We start from the raw sequence: 18589 nt of genomic DNA, 5'->3' as shown, positions 1-18589 counted from the left end.
TGATGTGAGGTTTCACAAGATCATAGAGTTGATTGCTTTTGAAAAAATTCAATTTGAGAAGGTTCGTACTACAGCCAATGCTACAGACATACTGACAAAGCAGTGACCACAAAGAAGTTCAAGCATTACTTGAATTTGATCTATATCTCTAGATGTTAAAGGAAGGAAGCCCGGGCCCAAAGTTCCAGGTAGAATTTTATTCAAATACTCGTGTTCTTCGAATGGGTGAGTATTCGCCAACATGGAGATTGTTAGCAGGTGGCTCATATTTGGATGAAGGCCAATATGAGGGATGTTTTTGGAAGAAAAATCTGTTAAGATTTTTATAATAAAATTCTATTACGATTTTATATAACAGAATTGTATTACATTTTTCGTAACAGAATTATATTATGATTTTTAATAATAGAAATCTATTATGATTTTACCTGGTATAGAATTTATATACTATTTATAGGGATCATTGTACAATCATAAAAATAATTGAATATGATTTTAGAGAATTCTAATAAAAAATGTATGTTTTTACGTAGGCACACCACCGAACTAAGACACCCCCAACTGCTCCAAGACCTGCTCTCTTTCGTGATATCCTTAGTCCTGTGGAACACGTAGACCTTCGTCAAATCGACAAAGCCCAGTTCGTGGAGGTGGACCTCGGGAGTAGGTGTCAAGAACGAATAGGAACACGGGAGGCACCGACGGCGCAGCGGCATCGATGGGCGGGTGAGCGTACTCGATTGTGCTGCACTAGGGATAAATCTCTGTCTGGTAGTTGGTAGCGCTGATGCCAAAGTAGTGGGGAGGGAACTGGTTGCAGGAGAAGCAAAGGGGGAGAGGAGCGGATCGGAGCGAAAGAGGCGGCCACGGGGACAACGCACTTGCTCACCTCCACCTTGGAGCGGGTGATACAATGGTAAGGAAAAGCAAAAGAGCTGTATTGGCATGGAAAAGCAAAAGAGATGTATTGGAAATGGAAATGCTCTGCTCGTTGATAAAGAAATCGAGCCTATAAATAGGCTTTACATAGGAACTTTTCAAACTCTATCTCCTATACAGTAGGATCAATAGATAAGAATCAAAAGACTCGAACAAATTAAGAATGGCTAACACCTAAAAACTTGGACAATGGCTAAAACTTTCAATAAATAAAATATTTTAAATCTTAATACTCTCCCTTAAACTGAAATGTAAAGAAGTCAGTTTAAAAGAAAAGTAGCAGTGCGTGAACAAACTCCAAGTAGACCACACAACCTTACGAATGTAGCCAACTTGAGCAGCTTGGTCTGTGTATCTGCAACTTGATCTTCACTTCGATAATATACCGGTTTGATTGTTTCATCATTGTTGAGATCTCTTAAAAAATAATACTTCACATCGATATATTTGCTTCTGCCGTGTAGCACAGGAATTTTAGAGAATTTGATTGTTGAATTGTTGTCACAAAAAACTGTAGTAGCTTCAACTTGTTTGAACTGGAGCTCTTCAAGAATTCTTCTCAACCAGATAGCTTGACAAGCACAAGTTGTTGCAGTAATAAATTCAGCTTCTGTAGTTGACAGGGAGACAATTGGTTGCTTCTTAGAAGACCATGATACGACCCCTGTGCCCAACACAAAAACATAGTCTGAAGTGCTTCTTCTATCATCTTGATCTCCTATATAATCATTGTCAGTAAACCCGAATAACTCTAACTTTTCACCCTTCCTGAAGAATAGCCCAAAATCTTTAGTTCCTTGTAAGTAACGAAGGATTCTCTTGGCAACTAACAAATGTATTTCTATTGGATTTTCCATATATATGCTTATTAAACTCACAGAATACATTATGTTTGGCCTTGTTGCAGTTAAATACATTAAACTACCAACAATTTGTTTATAAATTATACTTGAAGGGCGTTGGAATTCCATTCTGTTTAAATTTTTCGTACAAGAATTGTACAAGTACAGAACTATTCCTAGCAACCCGCACGTTCAATCAGACATGTGTTTGATCAATCAAACAAGTTCTTGAATGATCAAAGCACACCTTGATCGAAATACAAGATTGATGGCCTCTTGTGTTGGTATTCAAAATCGATATCCAAAATCGATACGAAGAGAACAAAACTAGATACGCAGCGGAATTAAAAAACTAGTTGTACCTTTCTTCGTAGCTAAAGATCTCTTGATCTTCTGTCGTTTTCCTCTCCTCTTCTTGGGTATCGTGTGGGTGACGATTTACAAAGACAAAACCACCCGACTCCTTGTTTCCAATCTTTCGACCACCAAGAAATGCTAGAATAGGATGCCTTTTCTTCTTCTTCTCCTCCAAGCAACCGACCACAAAATAAACTCTTCTCCAAAGGGGTGACGACCCTAATGAAGAGGAAGGGAAAGATGCCACCGACCCTAGGGAAAGAAGCAAGGGGAAAATAAGAGAGGAGGGGTGCCGGGCACAAGAGAATAGAAGAGGATCTTTTATAATCTTTGCTGACGGCTAAAAAGGAAAGATTTTAACAAAATTCTATTTTAAATAAAATTTTCCTTTTATTCCTATTGTGGATGGTTAAAAAAAAGAAAGATTTTAACAAAATTAAAATCTCTCTTTTAAACCATTGTAAATAGCTAAAAATGAAAAATTTTAACAAAATTATGTTTTAAATAAAATCTCCCTTTTATTCCTATTGTGGTCGGCCCCTTGCTTGGGCACCAAGCAAGGCTTGGCCGACCCTTATCTTGGGCACCAAGCAAGGCTTGGCCGGCTCGATGCTTGGGCAACAAGTAAGGCTTGGTTGGCCCCTTGCTTGGGTAAGAAGTAGGGTTTGGGTGGATGTGAGGTTTTATATATATAGAGATTACAACAGGGACCGAGAGGAGGAATTGATTTTGACCTCCTAATGGACTTGAGCTCGTATAAATATGAGAGGGCGATCGAGATTGAATCGGGGTGGAGGAAGTATTTAAATGGAGAGACAAGGAGTAACGCTTGGAGGAGAAGATGAACAAAATGGACTCGTATAATCGACTCAAATTGGGCCGGCCCATTATAAAATTTAAACACGATTACGGTCTACTGAAGGAAATTTTCAATTTAGTACCAAAATTATATTTCCAGTTCCAGTCGCCTTCCACAGTTTTAAAATTGTCAAATTGACCACCCTCAGAGCTTAAAATGCTTCTTGTTACCTCTAACCACTCGCATTGCTACTATCAAATGACTTAGAAGAATAATGGCATGATAATTTTCCGATAAGTAGCTCCTATCGCGATGATATATCGTTCATCAAGTCTTACATCAGAAACTTTAGTTTGTAGTTGTTGGTTATCTCGAACGGATTCAAATCGAGCAAAGCTCAATCAAACAGATCTAAGATGGTTTGTAGTATTTTGTTGGCACGAACGGCATCTTCGTGATGACACCATCATTCGACTTCCCGCGAATGATGATTTTGACTTCAGTTCCGGGCTTGTGGACACCTGACTTGACATACCCCATGGCGATGTTCTTTTTCAGGCAGGGACTGAAGCCGCCACTCGTCACCTCTCCGATCTTTTCACCGCTGCTGCTGAAGATCTCGCTGTGGCTTCGTGGGGGTGGGCCTGTCGAGAAGAAACCGACACGCCTGACTGGTGGTCCTTCCTCGAGTTGCTTTAGGATCACGTCCGCACCCAAGAAGCCACCTTCTTTTCTCCTTCGTTTGCCTATTGCCCACGAGAGGCCAGCCTCAACCGGCGTGGTGTGTTGCTCCATGTCATTACCGTATAGACAAAGGCCAGCTTCAAGGCGAAGACTGTCGCGGGCACCTAATCCTGTCGGCCTTACTTTCCCTTCAGATTTCTCCAGGATGGCTTTGGCAAGATCTACGGCATTCTCCGATGGAACAGATATCTCGAAACCGTCCTCGCCTGTGTAACTGAAACATTCAGAAAGATGAGATAAGGCAGTGTAAAATGGTGGCACAATAATGCAAAACCAACTACAAAAGCTTTCCGGTACTTAAGATAGAAACTTAGAAATGATTTCGAGATAAGTAGAGATCGATGATTAAACAAGTTGACTTAAATAGTTACGAAAGAGATTAGGATGTCAAAGGTATCGCCCATTAGTTTCATAGAATACACTGTTAAACGAGAAATCTTGAAAAGCAGTGCAACTTTTGTATCATAGATCAGAATTTTATCAGATTTCGAACGACAAAGCAAATATTAGATACATGAACATGCAAAAACAACTTTAAGAGTAACAAAGACCACCGTCAAAGAATCGTCTAACACTTTTCTTGAACTGAGACGCACAGAGTTAGAGAGTTTGTGGTGCATATATTTCACTTTGTTTACAATAAATTTCGATCTTTACTGCTTATACATAATATTACTTGAAGAAATAAACAGCAGGAAAATGATCAGATTTTACTTCACCAAGATCTACCAGTGTGTGATGATGATATAACAAAGAAGATCCAATTTCTTTTATTTCCTCGAAACTCATAGTTCGATGTCTTGACCTAAAGATCATTTACTTGCTAAGTTCTTTTGTTGCACTATTATTCTTAATCCAATCAAGGGTGATCGAACGATAAAACACCATGTAATTTTTTTCTGAAAAAGAAAGCCTATTGTATCTGTTCCAAATTGATAGATGCCTTGGACTTTCGGTACACAGAAGTTTAATTCTTTGAAAACAAAAAGAGAAAATGCACCCGGTTCTTGTGAGAAAACAATGGGATCCGTGGATGTCCAACGTGTGGAAGTCACCGAAATAGATTTTGCTCAGATCCACCTTTGTCAACAACTGAAGAACTGGTGCAGCGAGAGGGCCCTAAGTTTGTCCGAGAAACAGTGAAAGCCAATTTGGAGTTAGCGAGACAAGAAATTTGATCAAAAAACAGTATGTATTACATATGAGCAAAGAAAATGAAATGGAATGCTGACAGTTATATTTAATACTAAACATGAAAGTAAGAAGAGAAATGTAATCATACTTAAAATATGAGAAAGCAAAGGCATTAAAGATCAAGAAACACATCGTCTTCCATTTTCTAATTGACGCCCCACCTCATATCAAAAGTTGATCGTTAGAATTTCTCAAGAATAAATCTGACAACAAAAAGATGTTTATATCTATCACAATGTTTTAATTTTCTAAATTCTTTATGGATAATACAAAAATGGCCACATCTATAACTGTATGATACACTGGCCATTTGCTTGTAGTAGGTCAGTCACAAATTTGATGGACAAATGAATGTGATATCAGATTGCAACAATATGTTTGCTTCAATGTTTTAATTTTCTCCTTCTTCCTAATTAGGAGTTCAAGGATGGCATTTCGCATGCGCTATTTCGTCAACAAATGGTAGAACTAAACCCTGAGCTCTAAAGTAATTTGATTGTGTTTAATGCTCACATTGCATATGATGTCCATGCAATGTACATAATTGAAACACCAACCATCACACAACTGATCAACCTCTTTACATTTGACTAAAAGCTTGAACAAAGGTGAATTCAGATGATTGCCAACCTCAAAGCTGGAAATGACATAGATCACTGTTTCATGATGAAGAACGAGCAAAATGCTCACCAAGAACATCACCTTTGATGAACTAGATGAAAACACAAGTAATAGAATCTCAGAGAAAGGGAAATCGTTTAATGTATGGACTGATTTCTGTAAGAATCAAAATCAATCACAGAAGGAAGAAATTATCATCAGATTTATGGCCTTAAAATCGGCCTGGAGCAGATGTCGAATACCTGGAGGGCAAGTAGCGACCTTTCGTCGTGAATGTGCCAATCGACAACCCCTCCCTTCTTCTTGAAAGCTTCCATATGCGCACCGATGTGCGCCAGGTCCTTGTCCCTACAGCCTGCGTTCACCACCAGGTAGACGTGGTCGTCCTGCACCTTCGTCACCACGGAGTCATCGATGGCGCCGCCGCGCTCGTTGGTGAAGACGGTGAGCGATCCGGTGCCGGGGCGCATCCCGGCGATGTCAGCCACGACGAGCGTCTCGAGGAAGGGTATGGCGTCGCGGCCACGGAGGCTGAGGCCGCACATGTGGGAGACGTCGAACAAGCTCCCGGCGGCGCGGCAGTTGAGGGTGGAATCCATGATGGAGTCCTTGTACTGGAGAGGCATGCTCCACCCCGCGAAAGGCACCATCTTTCCGCCGTTCTCGACGTGAAAATCGTACAGCGCCGTCTTCTTGAGCTCCGCCGGCTCGGCGGCCGGGGCGGCGGCGAAAGTGCGGGGTTTGAGGGCGGATCCGGGCTTCGATTGGGCGATGCGCCGGGAGAGGCATTGCCCGAGCTGCCACAGGCCACCTCCTCTCATCTCGGACTCGGATTGGGTCGGATTGGAGGGGGAAAGCGAGGGATCTGACAGAGAGGAAGCTCGGCGGAGGGATAGGAGGGCAGATTGGAGTGAGATCTATATGCAGAGGAGGAGATAGAAGAAGAGACGAAGTGGGTGGAGGAGGATTCCTTGATCCATTGCGGTGTGCGGGCAAGGGATGGGTCGTGAGTGGCCGCCATTGATCTCTCTCACACGCACCTCAGTTTTTGCTATTCAGCTGTTTTTTTTTTTCCATTATCCAAAAGAAATGTTCTCAAAACATTTTACTTGGAAAATACGTTTATTTATCATTTAAATTTTAATATTGTAAATATATTTCATTTTGATATAATTATAATGATAGTTATCATTATTCATTAGTTTAAATTTTAATATTGTAAATATAATCATTAGTTATCATTAGTTTGATATAATTATATTTCATTTTGACCAAAACATCTCGTCTAATAATAATTTTAATCAAAACTACTGCAACAAATATTAAACATAAGTTTCAATGGTATTTGTATAAAGGCTTTTAAGTTTAATAGTGGTATATTTATAATATAAAAATTTAAAGTGGCAGATATGCAAATTATAGTTGGAGTCTTCAAATTTTCCCTCCACAAAACAAACTCTTTCCTGTTGAAGTCTACACCATCAATCAAATTGCATCAACAAGATTATTTCGATGAAGTTGGTTTGATCTACATCTTCGAGAGATTTCGATTCGAATCCGACTCAGTCACGACATGATTCCGAGTGATTTGCTCGATGGAGGTGCAGCCGCTCAAGGCCATGGTGAGCTCGAGCTCGTCTGAAAGCATTTGGAGCACCTTCCGAACCCCAGCCTCTCCGTCAGCTGCCAATGCAAAAACCACTGGCCTTCCGATCTGCGATCAACAAGGGAGAGTTATCTAAGTAGAGAGGAAAGCATTCATAATCCTTTATCTTCTTGAAAATGGCTAAATTTATCGAGAAACGAAGAATGGTTATCGGCATTCAAGAAGAAAACACTTACAAATACTCCGGATGCTCCCAAGGCTAAGGCCTTGAAGATGTCGGTGCCTCGACGAATACCCCCATCCAAGAACACTGGGACTTTCCCTTGTGCTGCTTTGACAACCTGGTTTAGTCGTCAATCAATTGAATTTACGATAAGTACTTATCTCGGAAATTCAAGATTGTGAATACTAAACATGTTTATGTACCTCTTCCAAACAAGTAATGGTTGCCGGGACATAATCGAGCTGACGAGCACCATGGTTAGACACGACGATGCCAGCAACTCCAGCTTGAACAGCCAATCGAACTGCAATTGCCAGAAACAATAGATATGATCATGTCGAAAACAAAAACATCGGCGTTACTGATTGCTTACTGTCCTCGGCAGTCATTACTCCTTTCAATATAATTGGGAGGCTTGTAATTGTCTGCAACCACTTCACATCCTGCACAAACAGTTGTTATAAGTAGCAATAAGATGTAGTAACTTTCTTTGTTATGTTAATCGGGTGTCGGTGTCTTTGCGAGTGCTTAGAATCGGCACACCTTCCACGATAGGGAACGATCAACTTGGCTGCCGACGTACGATGCTAGCCCCGAATCATTAGTCTACAAAAACCACAGATTGTTTGTAAGCAGCATGGTATAGGGAAACAAGATTCACAACGGCCTACCATATCCATCTTTTCAATGTTCAGCTCCACGAAGTTCTTGAGTGTCAGAGAAGGTGGTAAAGTGAATCTGAATTGAACCGAGAATCGGATTTTTAGATTAAGAATCGAATTATGAAGCATACTCATCAGGATCAAATACAGTGCCATGGAATATAAGACCTGTTCTTAATGTCTGCTTCTCTTCTTCCGAGTCTCGGTGTGTCCACTGTGAGTACAATTGCCTTGAAGCCTGCCTTCTCAGCTCTCCCGACGAGTTGCCTCACTACATTTCTGTCCTTGTAGACCTACCAATAGATTCAAATACGAAGAATACGATCGATATCAGAAAGCAAAGCTAATGAAAAGAAGTGAAGCCAGAAACAAGACTTGAATATGCATAATTACATAGAGTTGGAAGAAGCGAACTCCGGGCCCTGTTGAGTTAACTTCTTCGACACTGGAAGTCGACCATGAGGATAATGTCTACAACACAGAACAGGAAGAAGGATCATTAGGAAATCGATTTATTACGAATAACAAACTAGGGGAAGTGATAAGACATTGAATTGGTTATGACCAGTAAACAAAGTTGATGGTAATTCGCTTGTCTCAAATGTGAGATTTTCTATTATGTTTCTAAGTGATGAGCAAGATTTTCTATTACGTTACCGATGACAAAAGAACGATAAACTGTGACTCAAGAAATTCTTGTATGTATAACAACAAACCATGATAGTGTTGGCTGCTGACGCTGCTCTAGCTGTTGCAAGTTCCCCTGTTTGGTCATTACAAGATACACAAAAACTACAATAAGTAAATTAGGCAACTCGATTAGTATATCTTCTTCGTACATAAGTTAGTGAATTACTAAAGCATGAAGAGAATATGGTTCGAATGTGAAGCCTAACCGAGGTCGAACACGAAAAGAGAAAGTAGCCACAAAATACAATATATTAGTACTATTCTCAAGTGCTAGGGAGAAACCTTCAGGATGTGCCATCTTCTGCATAGCTGTGGGGGCAATCATGATAGGCATCGAAATCTTGAAACCCAAGATTGTTGTGGTCATATCGATATTCGATACATCAACCAGAATACGGGGTCGAAAGCTAGAAGAAGAAAGAAAAAAAACATTGTGAAAACTATCAGATTTAGATTCAATAACTGCATTTATCATATATGTTGTGTGCAGAGTTTCAAAACTAGAGAATTGTATAAATGAATCAAACGTTCATGAGTAAATTTGTGTTCAACTTGATATGAGTGTTTATGTTCATTCAATACACATAAAGTCAATTAAATGAACAAACTTGAATAACTTATTAAATTAAATGAACAAGCGTGAATATATATGTATTCAACTCATTTATATTCATGAACAAAGATTATAAACTATTGGTGAGCAATGTCCATGAGTTTGTGAATTATATTCATCAATAAAACTCTCTTCAATATAACAAATAAACAAAGAAATTTTCAAAACGAACAAACAAACTTATATTATCCAGCTTAATAGCCTATCAAACAAATTTAAAATTGTAAAATTTTTAAACAATTAAACAAGCTTGAACGGGGAGTTCAATAACATTTAAACAAATCAATCTCAAGTCAAACTTAAACTAAGCTCAAGCTCATAAAGAAGAAATCAAGTCAAGCTTGAATAATCATTTCAACAGCTTGATTCATTTTAAAATCGGCTTGACTTAACTTGATTCGATTACCTTATCAAATAAACTTAAACACCATAAAGCTTAGCTCAACTTGACTTGTTTATGGCCTTAATAAGGCATATAATACATGAAACTAGCTTTCCACCCTATTTAGTAGAAAAGATAGTTCGAGTGCCCGACAACACAGGCGAGACCATTTTACCTATGCACTACAATTTCCTGAATCAGATGACGTTTCTCAACCATTGGTCACTGTATTGTGTTCCTTTTTTCTTGGATCTCATTAACATGAATTAGCAAGTTAACTTTCCTTCAATTGAAGTTAAAAGGATCCCAATGCAAGTGAGCTAGCAAGAAACTCCCTCAGGACCAGGAACAAAACCAAATACCACTAAGATCAGCCATGGATACTCTCAGGATCTAATACTAAAAGGACAATAAATTGTATGCTAACACACAATATACTCACAGAATCCTCGAGAATGCGCTTCGATTCTCCCTTAGTGTCCACTGATCTTCAGCTCCTGATGCAAAGTAATCATATATCATCTTTGGTAACTTCTGCTTGGCAATTTTCTCATACTCAGAAACATTGGTGATTTCCATCCTCATGCCGAACGCCTAGTTAATCTGTCTCTGAGTCAAAAGAAGAAGAAAAGAAGACAAAACTTTTCTTATCATTCATATAAAAGAGAGAACAGACAGAAATCCCCTCTTTCAGTAATTATATCAAGCAAGTATCTAAGAGATGGACTCAAGACTACTCATAATAAGAACGCAAAAGGAAAATGGAATCCTTCATCACCTGTACACAGATCTTGGAGATCTAAACAATATTCTAGCATATCCAGCAGAAAGCTTAGGGGAAAAACCAAGGAGGGATCTTAGGGGAAAAAACAAGGCCTCCACTGAATTATTGGAGGAAAAACATGCACATAATTCTAAACACCGAAGACAAAGAATCCACGTAAGGTTCACGTGGCTAGGCATTCTTACAAACAGTGGATGGACATGAACACCCTCTTTCTTCCATATGATCTATAAATCGAACAAACATGCATCATAATGTTGAAAAATCAAATTTTCTCATCGAAAACAACGAAGAAATGATGGTTTCTGGCGTGGATGAGCATCAACACGCTTCGTTTGCGTTTTCTAAGGGGAAAAATCGAATTTTGGGAGGAAAGTGGAAAGGGAATAGCAGCTAGGCAAGCGATGAGCACCTTGTCCGGCGATGAGCAGAGAGAGAGAGAGACAGAGGGGATTGCTATTTCACGTATATTTTTATTTAATGTTTTATCATTATTTTATACTCATTACCATTATTAAACTATAAATGATGACGTGACGTACGCCTCCGCATGCGCGCCGCCGTCGCGCTCCTCTTCCGCCGCGACTACTCGGCCGGGCTCCAGCTCTATCCTGGCGGCGTCGGCGGCGGCGGCGGCGAGGGGTACTCGTGGTGGGCAGTGCCGCAGGCGACGTCGCCGGAGATATTGGGGAAGAGGGGAGGAGTGTCGATGGTGGCGCAGCTGCAGGTGGCGTCGACCGGTATATATGGACTCTGCCGCCACTGCTCCTCCAAGGCGACTGCCGGCGCCGGGTCAAGTGTAATCTAACATTAACAAGATACAGATGATGGAATATCTTTTTCTGCTGAGTCAAAAGAAAATCAGCTGACCGAAATCTAGAGAAAAAGATCTCTGAATTAAATTGCCATTTTTTTGTTTCTCAGGATTCTGGCGAGCGAATAAGTTCTTGTATATTCTGTTCTTTCAATTATATATATTTATACAGAGAAGAGAGAATTGCGTTAGAGAAGAAATTGCAAGGATGTTCTATGTTTTGTGTTGCTTAATTTAGAGTTGCTTTTTAAGGATGGTTATCGTGAAAGGATCGATTCTCTTTGGAGACAACAAATTTAGCTATTTTATGTAAAGTAATTTAAGTTTATTCTTATTCTTGATCATTCATCTACTCATTACATTCAACGAGTAGTCGAGATACGGAGAAAGTTCCATAAAAAAAAATTGATTAATTAAGTTGGTGGGTAACGTCGTTATGAGATGATTCATCCGGTCTCATATAATTTTTTCGCGTGATCAATCCGGTTTTACAGAAATTTTTCATATACCATCAGGATAAATCGAAAAGCGCTCATAATGGATAACGTATGTCAAAATGGAAACTATTTCAGATGTTAATACAATACATGAAAACGAAGTAGCATATATATGCCAATATCTCATTTGTGTAGGTGCATATATTCCTAAAATATGATCATGGTCTAGTGGCTAGCGTATGAGATGTTATCATTATGAGATTTGGGGTTTGAATCTCGATAAAGTCGAGGTAAATTTCTCCCTTACGTACTAGTCACTATTCCAAAAACTAATGGCCGTCCATAATTTACCTCCTTCGTGTTGACCCTGGGACGGGTTGACAGGGGGCGCTGGAGACGAACGTATTCACTTTTGCCACCATATATACCTGAAATATATGTAGATATATAATTTGGGATGATCGATCCAGTTCCATTGAATTTTTCTACTAACCATCAGGATATATTGGAAAGCACACACGACGGGTAGCCCAAGAGTCTAGTATCTTGTGATTACACGCCCCATTTAAAATTTTTTTTTTTATAAATACATTATAACTAAAGATTGAATCATGCATACTAAATGATAATCTAAATATTCAACTACGGCACCATAGGTCCATGGCCCCAGGCGCATCTTCTAGGTGGAAGATAATCATAAAACGGGGGAAAATAGAGATAGATGATATATCCAAAATAATAAATTAAAACGGATAAATCCAAAACCGAAAACAAGCGTTATATTACCTAATGTTCGTTCATCGATTAATCTGACACAGGTGGATTAAATAATATTAAATATTTTACCAAAGTACAGCTTTGACTAAGAATATATAATACTCAACATGAAAGCTAAGTGAGAAGAGAAATGCAAATATGAGAAAGCAAAGGCATTAAAGATCAAGCTAATTAAGAAACACATCGTCTTCCATTTTTTAATTGATGCCCCACCTCAAATCAAAAGTTGATCGTAAGAATTTCTCAAGAATAAATCTGACAACAAAAAAATGTTTAATTATATCTGTCACAATGTTTTAATTTTCTGAATTCTTTATATATGGATGATGAAAAAGATGGCCACATCTATAACTTTATGGTACACTGGCCAATATTTGATTGGAGTTGGTCAGTCACAAATTTGATGGACAAATGAATGTGATATCAGATTGCAACCGAGCATTCAGCAATTCTTCCTAATTAGGAGTTCAAGGATGGCATTTTGCATGCGCTATTTTGTCAACCAAAGGTAGAACTAAACCCTGAAATCTACATTTATTTGATTGTGCTTGATGCTCCCATTGCATATGCTCCCCATGCAATGCATGTATAGTCATACGGGAGGTAATTGAAGGGTGACACCTCGTGCTAACCCTGACTCCAAGTCATTCTCGATTCTGGATTGTCCCCGACTCCATAGCACTCTCAGCTCCGAATCATCCCCCGACTCTAGACACTCCCGGCTCAGGATCGTCCTCGACTCTGTGCCGCTTCTAGCTTCATGCAATCTTTATATATGTATCGATCCTAACTCCACTGGAGAGGCATGGAGTCATTGCTCACGGAAGATATGGATAACGTAGTCATTTTCTTTGAAAAACGTGGAAAAACATATCCATTTATTCCAAGAAACGTGGATAGCATAAGTAAAAAATTTTGAAACACGTGGAGAACATGAAGATATAACTACAACTCTATAAAAGGTCGCTTGCTCCCGTAGGTAATAAGTACTTGCACAAATATCTAGGTACTTTGAGAAATCTGAAACCACAGTTTTCTTCATTCTCCCCAGTTGAAGACTTACTTGAGCTTCGGAGTAACTGTGCTAAGGAACTCTCGGTCGTTATTTTAACCCTCTCCTTATTTTCCCCCGATCAAGCTCCAACGGATCTCTCCACAAACCTTAATTGTTCCTGGGTGAACGAAGACAAAGTCAACCTCAATGCCAATTTACTGGTGGTTCATTTGTCGGCGGTCTCAAGAAAGATCAAATTGATATTGTCTATGGGAAACACTGAGTTATGACCTAAACTAAGACTTTGAAATAGATGACATCGGAAGATCTAACGTTACCAGTTATCACCATCGCAATGGATGATTTTAACAAGTTGGGCGTTGCAGTGGCACAGGAAATGTTGTAAGGGCAACCCCAACAGCCAATACTATTAGTACCTAACCCTTCATCCACCTCAATCCCTTGAAGCTCCGCAAGCGCCTCATCAAAGGTTGACCCGACCAACCGGAATGCCCTCGGCTACAATCCTCACTCTAATTGGGATGTCAGTTGGGCGAGCGTCATCCCTGGAATATTCAGGAGAGACCCCACATCGAGACGCTTTGAAGGGAAAAACTACTACATCTAGCGAAGGCCCTCAATTTTCTAGAAATATCCTTCAAGACGAACTGTTGCGACATTTCCAAGCACTACGGATTGGGGAATATAATAGAACAACTATTCTCAAAGACCATAGATGTAAGTTTGAAAATATTTTCATGTTGTATCAATACAGATGACATTAAATGCCGAGTCGTCTTTGGTTTAAAGGTGGTTCAATCATCTCCCTGCTTCTTCCATTTGAATGTTTGAAGAATTCATGACAATGTTCATGCATCACTTTACCAGCCGTCGGAGATATTAAAAACCTTCACACAATTAGTTCACCCTTAAGCATAAACTTAAAGAACGTTTAAAAAATATTTACAATAGTTTAACTAAGCAATCATGGATGTTTCCTCAGTTACATCGAATGTCCTAATCAGTACATTCTCACACGGCTTGATAGATAGAGATTTCTTTAGGTCTCTCAAGTAAAGAAGTCTCCCATTGATTTCGACGGCTTGCAAGCCCGAGCAATTAAGTACGTCCATTATGAGGAAGCTTAGTCTATGAAGATAAAGCAACTTCTGACTCTGATTCCCACCTCTAGTCAGCTAGACCGTAAAACTCCCTCTCTTCTTTTGCATAATAGAGAACTCGCAAATCAGATAGGAAGAAAAATTGTGCAGATTGTGGAAATAACCCCAATCCCTACTCTTGAGTTGGGTGAAGGGCTCCTTGAGGGGAATTGTTATTGCGCTTATCATCTTATCATCAATCGGATACTCATTCTACTTGAGATTGTCAACATATGCGAGAGAATTACGGTGAGTGGCTGACTTGAAAGATATGAAAATTATAGTCGTTGAAGCATCATCCTTCACAACCACATCCAAAAGTCTTAAAATTTTCCCTCCCCAAAACAAACTTATTCCGGTTGAAGTCTACACCATCACTCAAATTGCATCAACAAGATTATTTCGATGAAGTTGGTTTGATCTACATCTTCGAGAGATTTTGATTCGAATCCGACTCAGCCACGACATGATTCCGAGTGATTTGCTCGAGTGAGGTGCAGCCACTCAAGGCCATGGTGAGCTCCAGCTCGTCTGAAAGCATTTGGAGCACCTTCCGAACACCAGCCTCTCCGTCGGCTGCCAATGCAAAAACCACTGGCCTTCCGATCTGCGATCAACAAGGGAGAGTTAACTAAGTAGAGGGAAAGCATTCATAATCCTTTATCTTCTTGAAAATGGCTAAATTTATCGAGACACGAAGAATGGTTATCGGCATTCAAGAAGAAAACACTTACAAATACTCCGGAAGCTCCCAAGGCTAAGGCCTTGAAGATGTCGGTGCCTCGATGAATACCCCCGTCCAAGAACACTGGGACTTTCCCTTGAGCTGCTTTGACAACCTGGTTTAGTGTCAATCAATTGAATTTACGATAAGTAGACATCTCGGAAATTCAAGATTGCGAATACTAAACATGTTTATGTACCTCTTCCAAACAAGTAATGCTTGCCGGGACATAATCGAGCTGACGACCACCATGGTTAGACACGACAATGCCAGCAACTCCAACTCGAACGGCCAATTGAGCTGCAATTGCCAGAAACGATAGATATGATCATGTCGAAAACAAAAACATCGGCGTTACTGATTGCTTACTGTCCTCGGCAGTCATGACTCCTTTCAATATAATTGGGAGGCTTGTAATCGTCTGCAACCACTTCACATCCTGCACAAACAATGTTATAAGTAGCAATAGGATGTCGTAACTTTCTTTTTTATGTTAATCGGGTGTCGGTGTCTTTGCGAGTGCTTAGAATCGACACACCTTCCACGATAGGGAACGAACAATTTGGCTTCCGACGTATAATGGTAGCCCCGAATCATTAGGCTACAAAAATTTCCACATATTGTTTGTAAGCAGCATGATAGGAAAACAAGATTCACAAGGGCCTACCATATCCATCTTTTTGATGTTCAACTCCTCTAAGTTCTTGAGTTTCAAAGAAGGCGGTAAAGTGAATCTGAATTGAACCGAGAATCGGATTTTTAGATTAAGAATCGAATTATGAAACATACTCATCAGTATCAAATACAGAAATGGGCACCCTCATGGAATGTAAGACCTGTTCTTAATGTCGGCTTCTTTTCTTCCAAGTCTCGGTCTGTCCACTGTGAGTACAATCGCCTTGAAGCCTGCCTTCTCAGCTCTTCCGACGATCTGCCTCACTATATTTCTGTCCTCGTAGACCTACCGACAGATTCAAATACCAAGAACATGATCGATAATCAGGGAGCAAAGTTAATGAAAAGAAGTAGAGCCAGAAACAAGACTTGAATATGTATAATTACATAGAGTTGGAAGAAGCGAACTCCGGGCCCTGTTGAGTTAACTTCTTCGACACTGGAAGTCGAACATGAGGATAATGTCTACAACACAGAACAGGCAGAAGGATCGTTAGGAAATCAATTTATTACGAATAACAAACTAGAAGTGATAAGACATTGAGTTGGTTATAACCAGCAAATTAAACAAAGTTGATAGTAATTCACTTGTCTCAACTGTGAGATTTTCTATTATATTTCTAAGCGATGAGCAAGATTTTCTATTACATTACCGATAACAAAAGAACGATAAACTGCGACACAAGAAATTCTAGTATGTATAACAACAAACCATGATAGTGTTGGCTGCTGATGCTGCTCTAGCTGTTGCAAGTTCCCCTGTTTGGTCATTACAAGATGCACAAAAACTACAATAAGTAAATTAGCCAACTCGATTAGTATATCTTCTTCCTACATAAGTGAGTGAATTGCAAATGCATGAAGAGAACATGGTTCGAATGTGAAGCCTAACCGAGGTCGAACACGAAGAGAGAAAGTAGCCACAAAATACAATCAAATAGTACTATTCTCAAGTGCTAGGGAGAAACCTTCAGGATGTGCCATCTTCTGCACAGATGTGGGAGCAATCATGATCGGCATCGAAATCTTGAAACCCAAGACTGTTGTGGTCATATTGATGTTTGATACATCAACCAGAATACGCGGTCGAAAACTAGAAGAAGGAAAAAAAACATTGCAAAAAGTATCAGATTTAGATCCAATAACTGCATTTATCATATGTCAAAACTAGAGAATTGACAATGATAAAGCTATAAATGAAGCTAACGTTCACGAGCAAACTTGTGTTCGGCTTGGTAGGAGAGTTTATATTCATTCAATATACATAAAGTCAAATGAATAAACTTGAACAACTTATTAAACTGAATAAACAAGTTTGAACACATATGTGTTCAGCTTGTTAATTTTTCTTAAATAATGTTCATGAACAAGGTTTATGAATCATTTTCATTAATAAAATACTCATCAACATGGCATATAAACAAAGAAACTTTTAAAATGAACAAACAAGTTTGTATTATCAAGTTTAATAGTCAATAAAACAAGTTTAAAACTGTAAAATTTTCAAACAATCTTGAACTGACTTTGACTCCTTGATAACATCTAAACAAATCAAGCTCAAGCTTGTAAAAAAGAAATCAAACCTAAGATTGAACAACAATTTCAATAGCTTAGTTCATTTTAAGCTTCGTTTGGCCTGAATTGGCTCATTTACTGCCCTAACAAGGCGTGTAATACATGAGACTAGCTTTCCTTCCTATTTAGTAGAACAGATTGTTTGAGTGCCCGACAACAGAGACGAGACCATTTTACCCATGCACTACAATTTGCAGAATCAGATGAGGTTTCTCAACTATTGCTCGGTGTATTGTGTTCCTTTTTTCTTGGATCTCGTTGAGTTTGAAGAATGACAGCACTAGCAAGCTACTCCCTCAGCACCAAGAACAAGACCAAATATCGCTAAGATCAGCCATGGATTCTCTCAGGATCTAATACTAAAAGGACAATAAATTGTATGCTAAAACACAATATACTCACAGAATCCTCGAGAATGCGCTTCGATTCTCCCTTAGTGTCCACTGATCTTCAGCTCCTGATGCAATGAAATCATATATCATCTTTGGTAACTTCTGCTTGGCAATTTTCTCATATTCAGAAACATTGGTGATTTCCATCCTCATGCCAAACGCCTAGTCAATCTGTCTCTGAGTCCAAAGAAGAAGAAAAGAAGAAAAAACTTTTCTTATCATTCATATAAAAGAGAGAACAGACAGAAATCCCCTCTTTCAGTAATTATATCAAGCAAGTGTCTAAGAGATGGACTCAAGACTACTCATAATAAGAACAACAAAAGGAAAATGGAATTCTTCATCACCTGTACACGGATCTTGGAGATCTCAACAATATTCAAGCATATCCAGCAGACAGCTTATGGTGAAAGAGAAGGAGAACAAACAAGCCCTCCACTGAATTATTGAAGAAAAAAACAAACACATAGAGACAAAGGAATCCAGGTAAGGTTCACGTGGTGAGGCATTATCGCAAACAGTCTATGGACATGAACACCCTCTTTCTTCCATATGATCCATAAATCGATCAAATATGTCCTCATG

The 18589-nt window shown here is 39.3% G+C and overlaps 3 protein-coding genes across 4 annotated transcripts; all 3 read right to left on the bottom strand.

The window, feature by feature from the left end:
• Window positions 1–3200: 3200 nt before the first annotated feature.
• Window positions 3201–6531, bottom strand: LOC122003017 (aminomethyltransferase, mitochondrial-like). The gene is made up of 3 exons (XM_042558444.1): window positions 5739–6531; window positions 4682–4800; window positions 3201–3895 (listed from the first exon to the last, which is right to left on the bottom strand). Exons 1-3 carry the CDS (start codon window positions 6315–6317, stop codon window positions 3349–3351), a joined length of 1245 nt encoding a protein of 414 aa, XP_042414378.1. The 5' UTR covers window positions 6318–6531; the 3' UTR covers window positions 3201–3348.
• A 322-nt stretch (window positions 6532–6853) lies between these two features.
• On the bottom strand, window positions 6854–10679 carry LOC122003020 (peroxisomal (S)-2-hydroxy-acid oxidase GLO3-like). Its single transcript, XM_042558447.1, has 12 exons — window positions 10451–10679; window positions 10115–10281; window positions 8960–9084; window positions 8704–8750; window positions 8381–8458; window positions 8156–8280; window positions 7997–8063; window positions 7869–7931; window positions 7699–7768; window positions 7529–7629; window positions 7339–7443; window positions 6854–7210 (listed from the first exon to the last, which is right to left on the bottom strand). The coding sequence occupies exons 2-12, from the start codon at window positions 10255–10257 to the stop codon at window positions 7025–7027; spliced, it is 1110 nt and encodes a 369-aa protein (XP_042414381.1). The 5' UTR covers window positions 10258–10281; window positions 10451–10679; the 3' UTR covers window positions 6854–7024.
• A 4217-nt stretch (window positions 10680–14896) lies between these two features.
• LOC122003018 (peroxisomal (S)-2-hydroxy-acid oxidase GLO3-like) lies at window positions 14897–18509 on the bottom strand. Of its 2 annotated transcripts, XM_042558445.1 has the most exons (12): window positions 18352–18509; window positions 18015–18181; window positions 17006–17130; window positions 16750–16796; window positions 16425–16502; window positions 16199–16323; window positions 16030–16096; window positions 15901–15963; window positions 15732–15801; window positions 15562–15662; window positions 15373–15477; window positions 14897–15245 (listed from the first exon to the last, which is right to left on the bottom strand). In XM_042558445.1, exons 2-12 carry the CDS (start codon window positions 18155–18157, stop codon window positions 15060–15062), a joined length of 1110 nt encoding a protein of 369 aa, XP_042414379.1. In that variant the 5' UTR covers window positions 18158–18181; window positions 18352–18509; the 3' UTR covers window positions 14897–15059. The 2 variants fall into 2 exon arrangements, with proteins under 2 accessions (XP_042414379.1, XP_042414380.1); XM_042558446.1 differs by lacking the exon at window positions 15901–15963.
• Window positions 18510–18589: the final 80 nt, after the last annotated feature.

The sequence above is a fragment of the Zingiber officinale genome, chromosome 7A, assembly GCF_018446385.1.
Source record: "Zingiber officinale cultivar Zhangliang chromosome 7A, Zo_v1.1, whole genome shotgun sequence".
Taxonomy (NCBI): Eukaryota; Viridiplantae; Streptophyta; class Magnoliopsida; order Zingiberales; family Zingiberaceae; genus Zingiber; species Zingiber officinale.
Note: the sequence above shows the minus strand (reverse complement) of the source record. Positions and strands in the feature narration are given on the sequence as shown.

Excerpts from the sequence above, each read along its gene's own strand:
- LOC122003017 (XM_042558444.1), bottom strand. The coding sequence starts at position 6,317 with ATGAGAGGAGGTGGCCTGTGGCAGCTCGGGCAATGCCTCTCCCGGCGC. Across the intron at positions 4,801-5,738 it reads GGTCGCTACTTGCCCTCCAG|GGCCCTCTCGCTGCACCAGT; the intron begins GTATTCGACATC and ends GGACAAACTTAG. Across the intron at positions 3,896-4,681 it reads TGTTTTCTCACAAGAACCGG|TTACACAGGCGAGGACGGTT; the intron begins GTGCATTTTCTC and ends TGAATGTTTCAG.
- LOC122003020 (XM_042558447.1), bottom strand. The coding sequence starts at position 10,257 with ATGAGGATGGAAATCACCAATGTTTCTGAGTATGAGAAAATTGCCAAG. Across the intron at positions 8,751-8,959 it reads GAAGATGGCACATCCTGAAG|GGGAACTTGCAACAGCTAGA; the intron begins GTTTCTCCCTAG and ends ATGACCAAACAG. Across the intron at positions 8,459-8,703 it reads CAGCAGCCAACACTATCATG|ACATTATCCTCATGGTCGAC; the intron begins GTTTGTTGTTAT and ends TCTGTGTTGTAG.
- LOC122003018 (XM_042558445.1), bottom strand. The coding sequence starts at position 18,157 with ATGAGGATGGAAATCACCAATGTTTCTGAATATGAGAAAATTGCCAAG. Across the intron at positions 17,131-18,014 it reads AGCGCATTCTCGAGGATTCT|TTTTCGACCGCGTATTCTGG; the intron begins GTGAGTATATTG and ends TCCTTCTTCTAG. Across the intron at positions 15,663-15,731 it reads AGTCATGACTGCCGAGGACA|CTCAATTGGCCGTTCGAGTT; the intron begins GTAAGCAATCAG and ends TGGCAATTGCAG.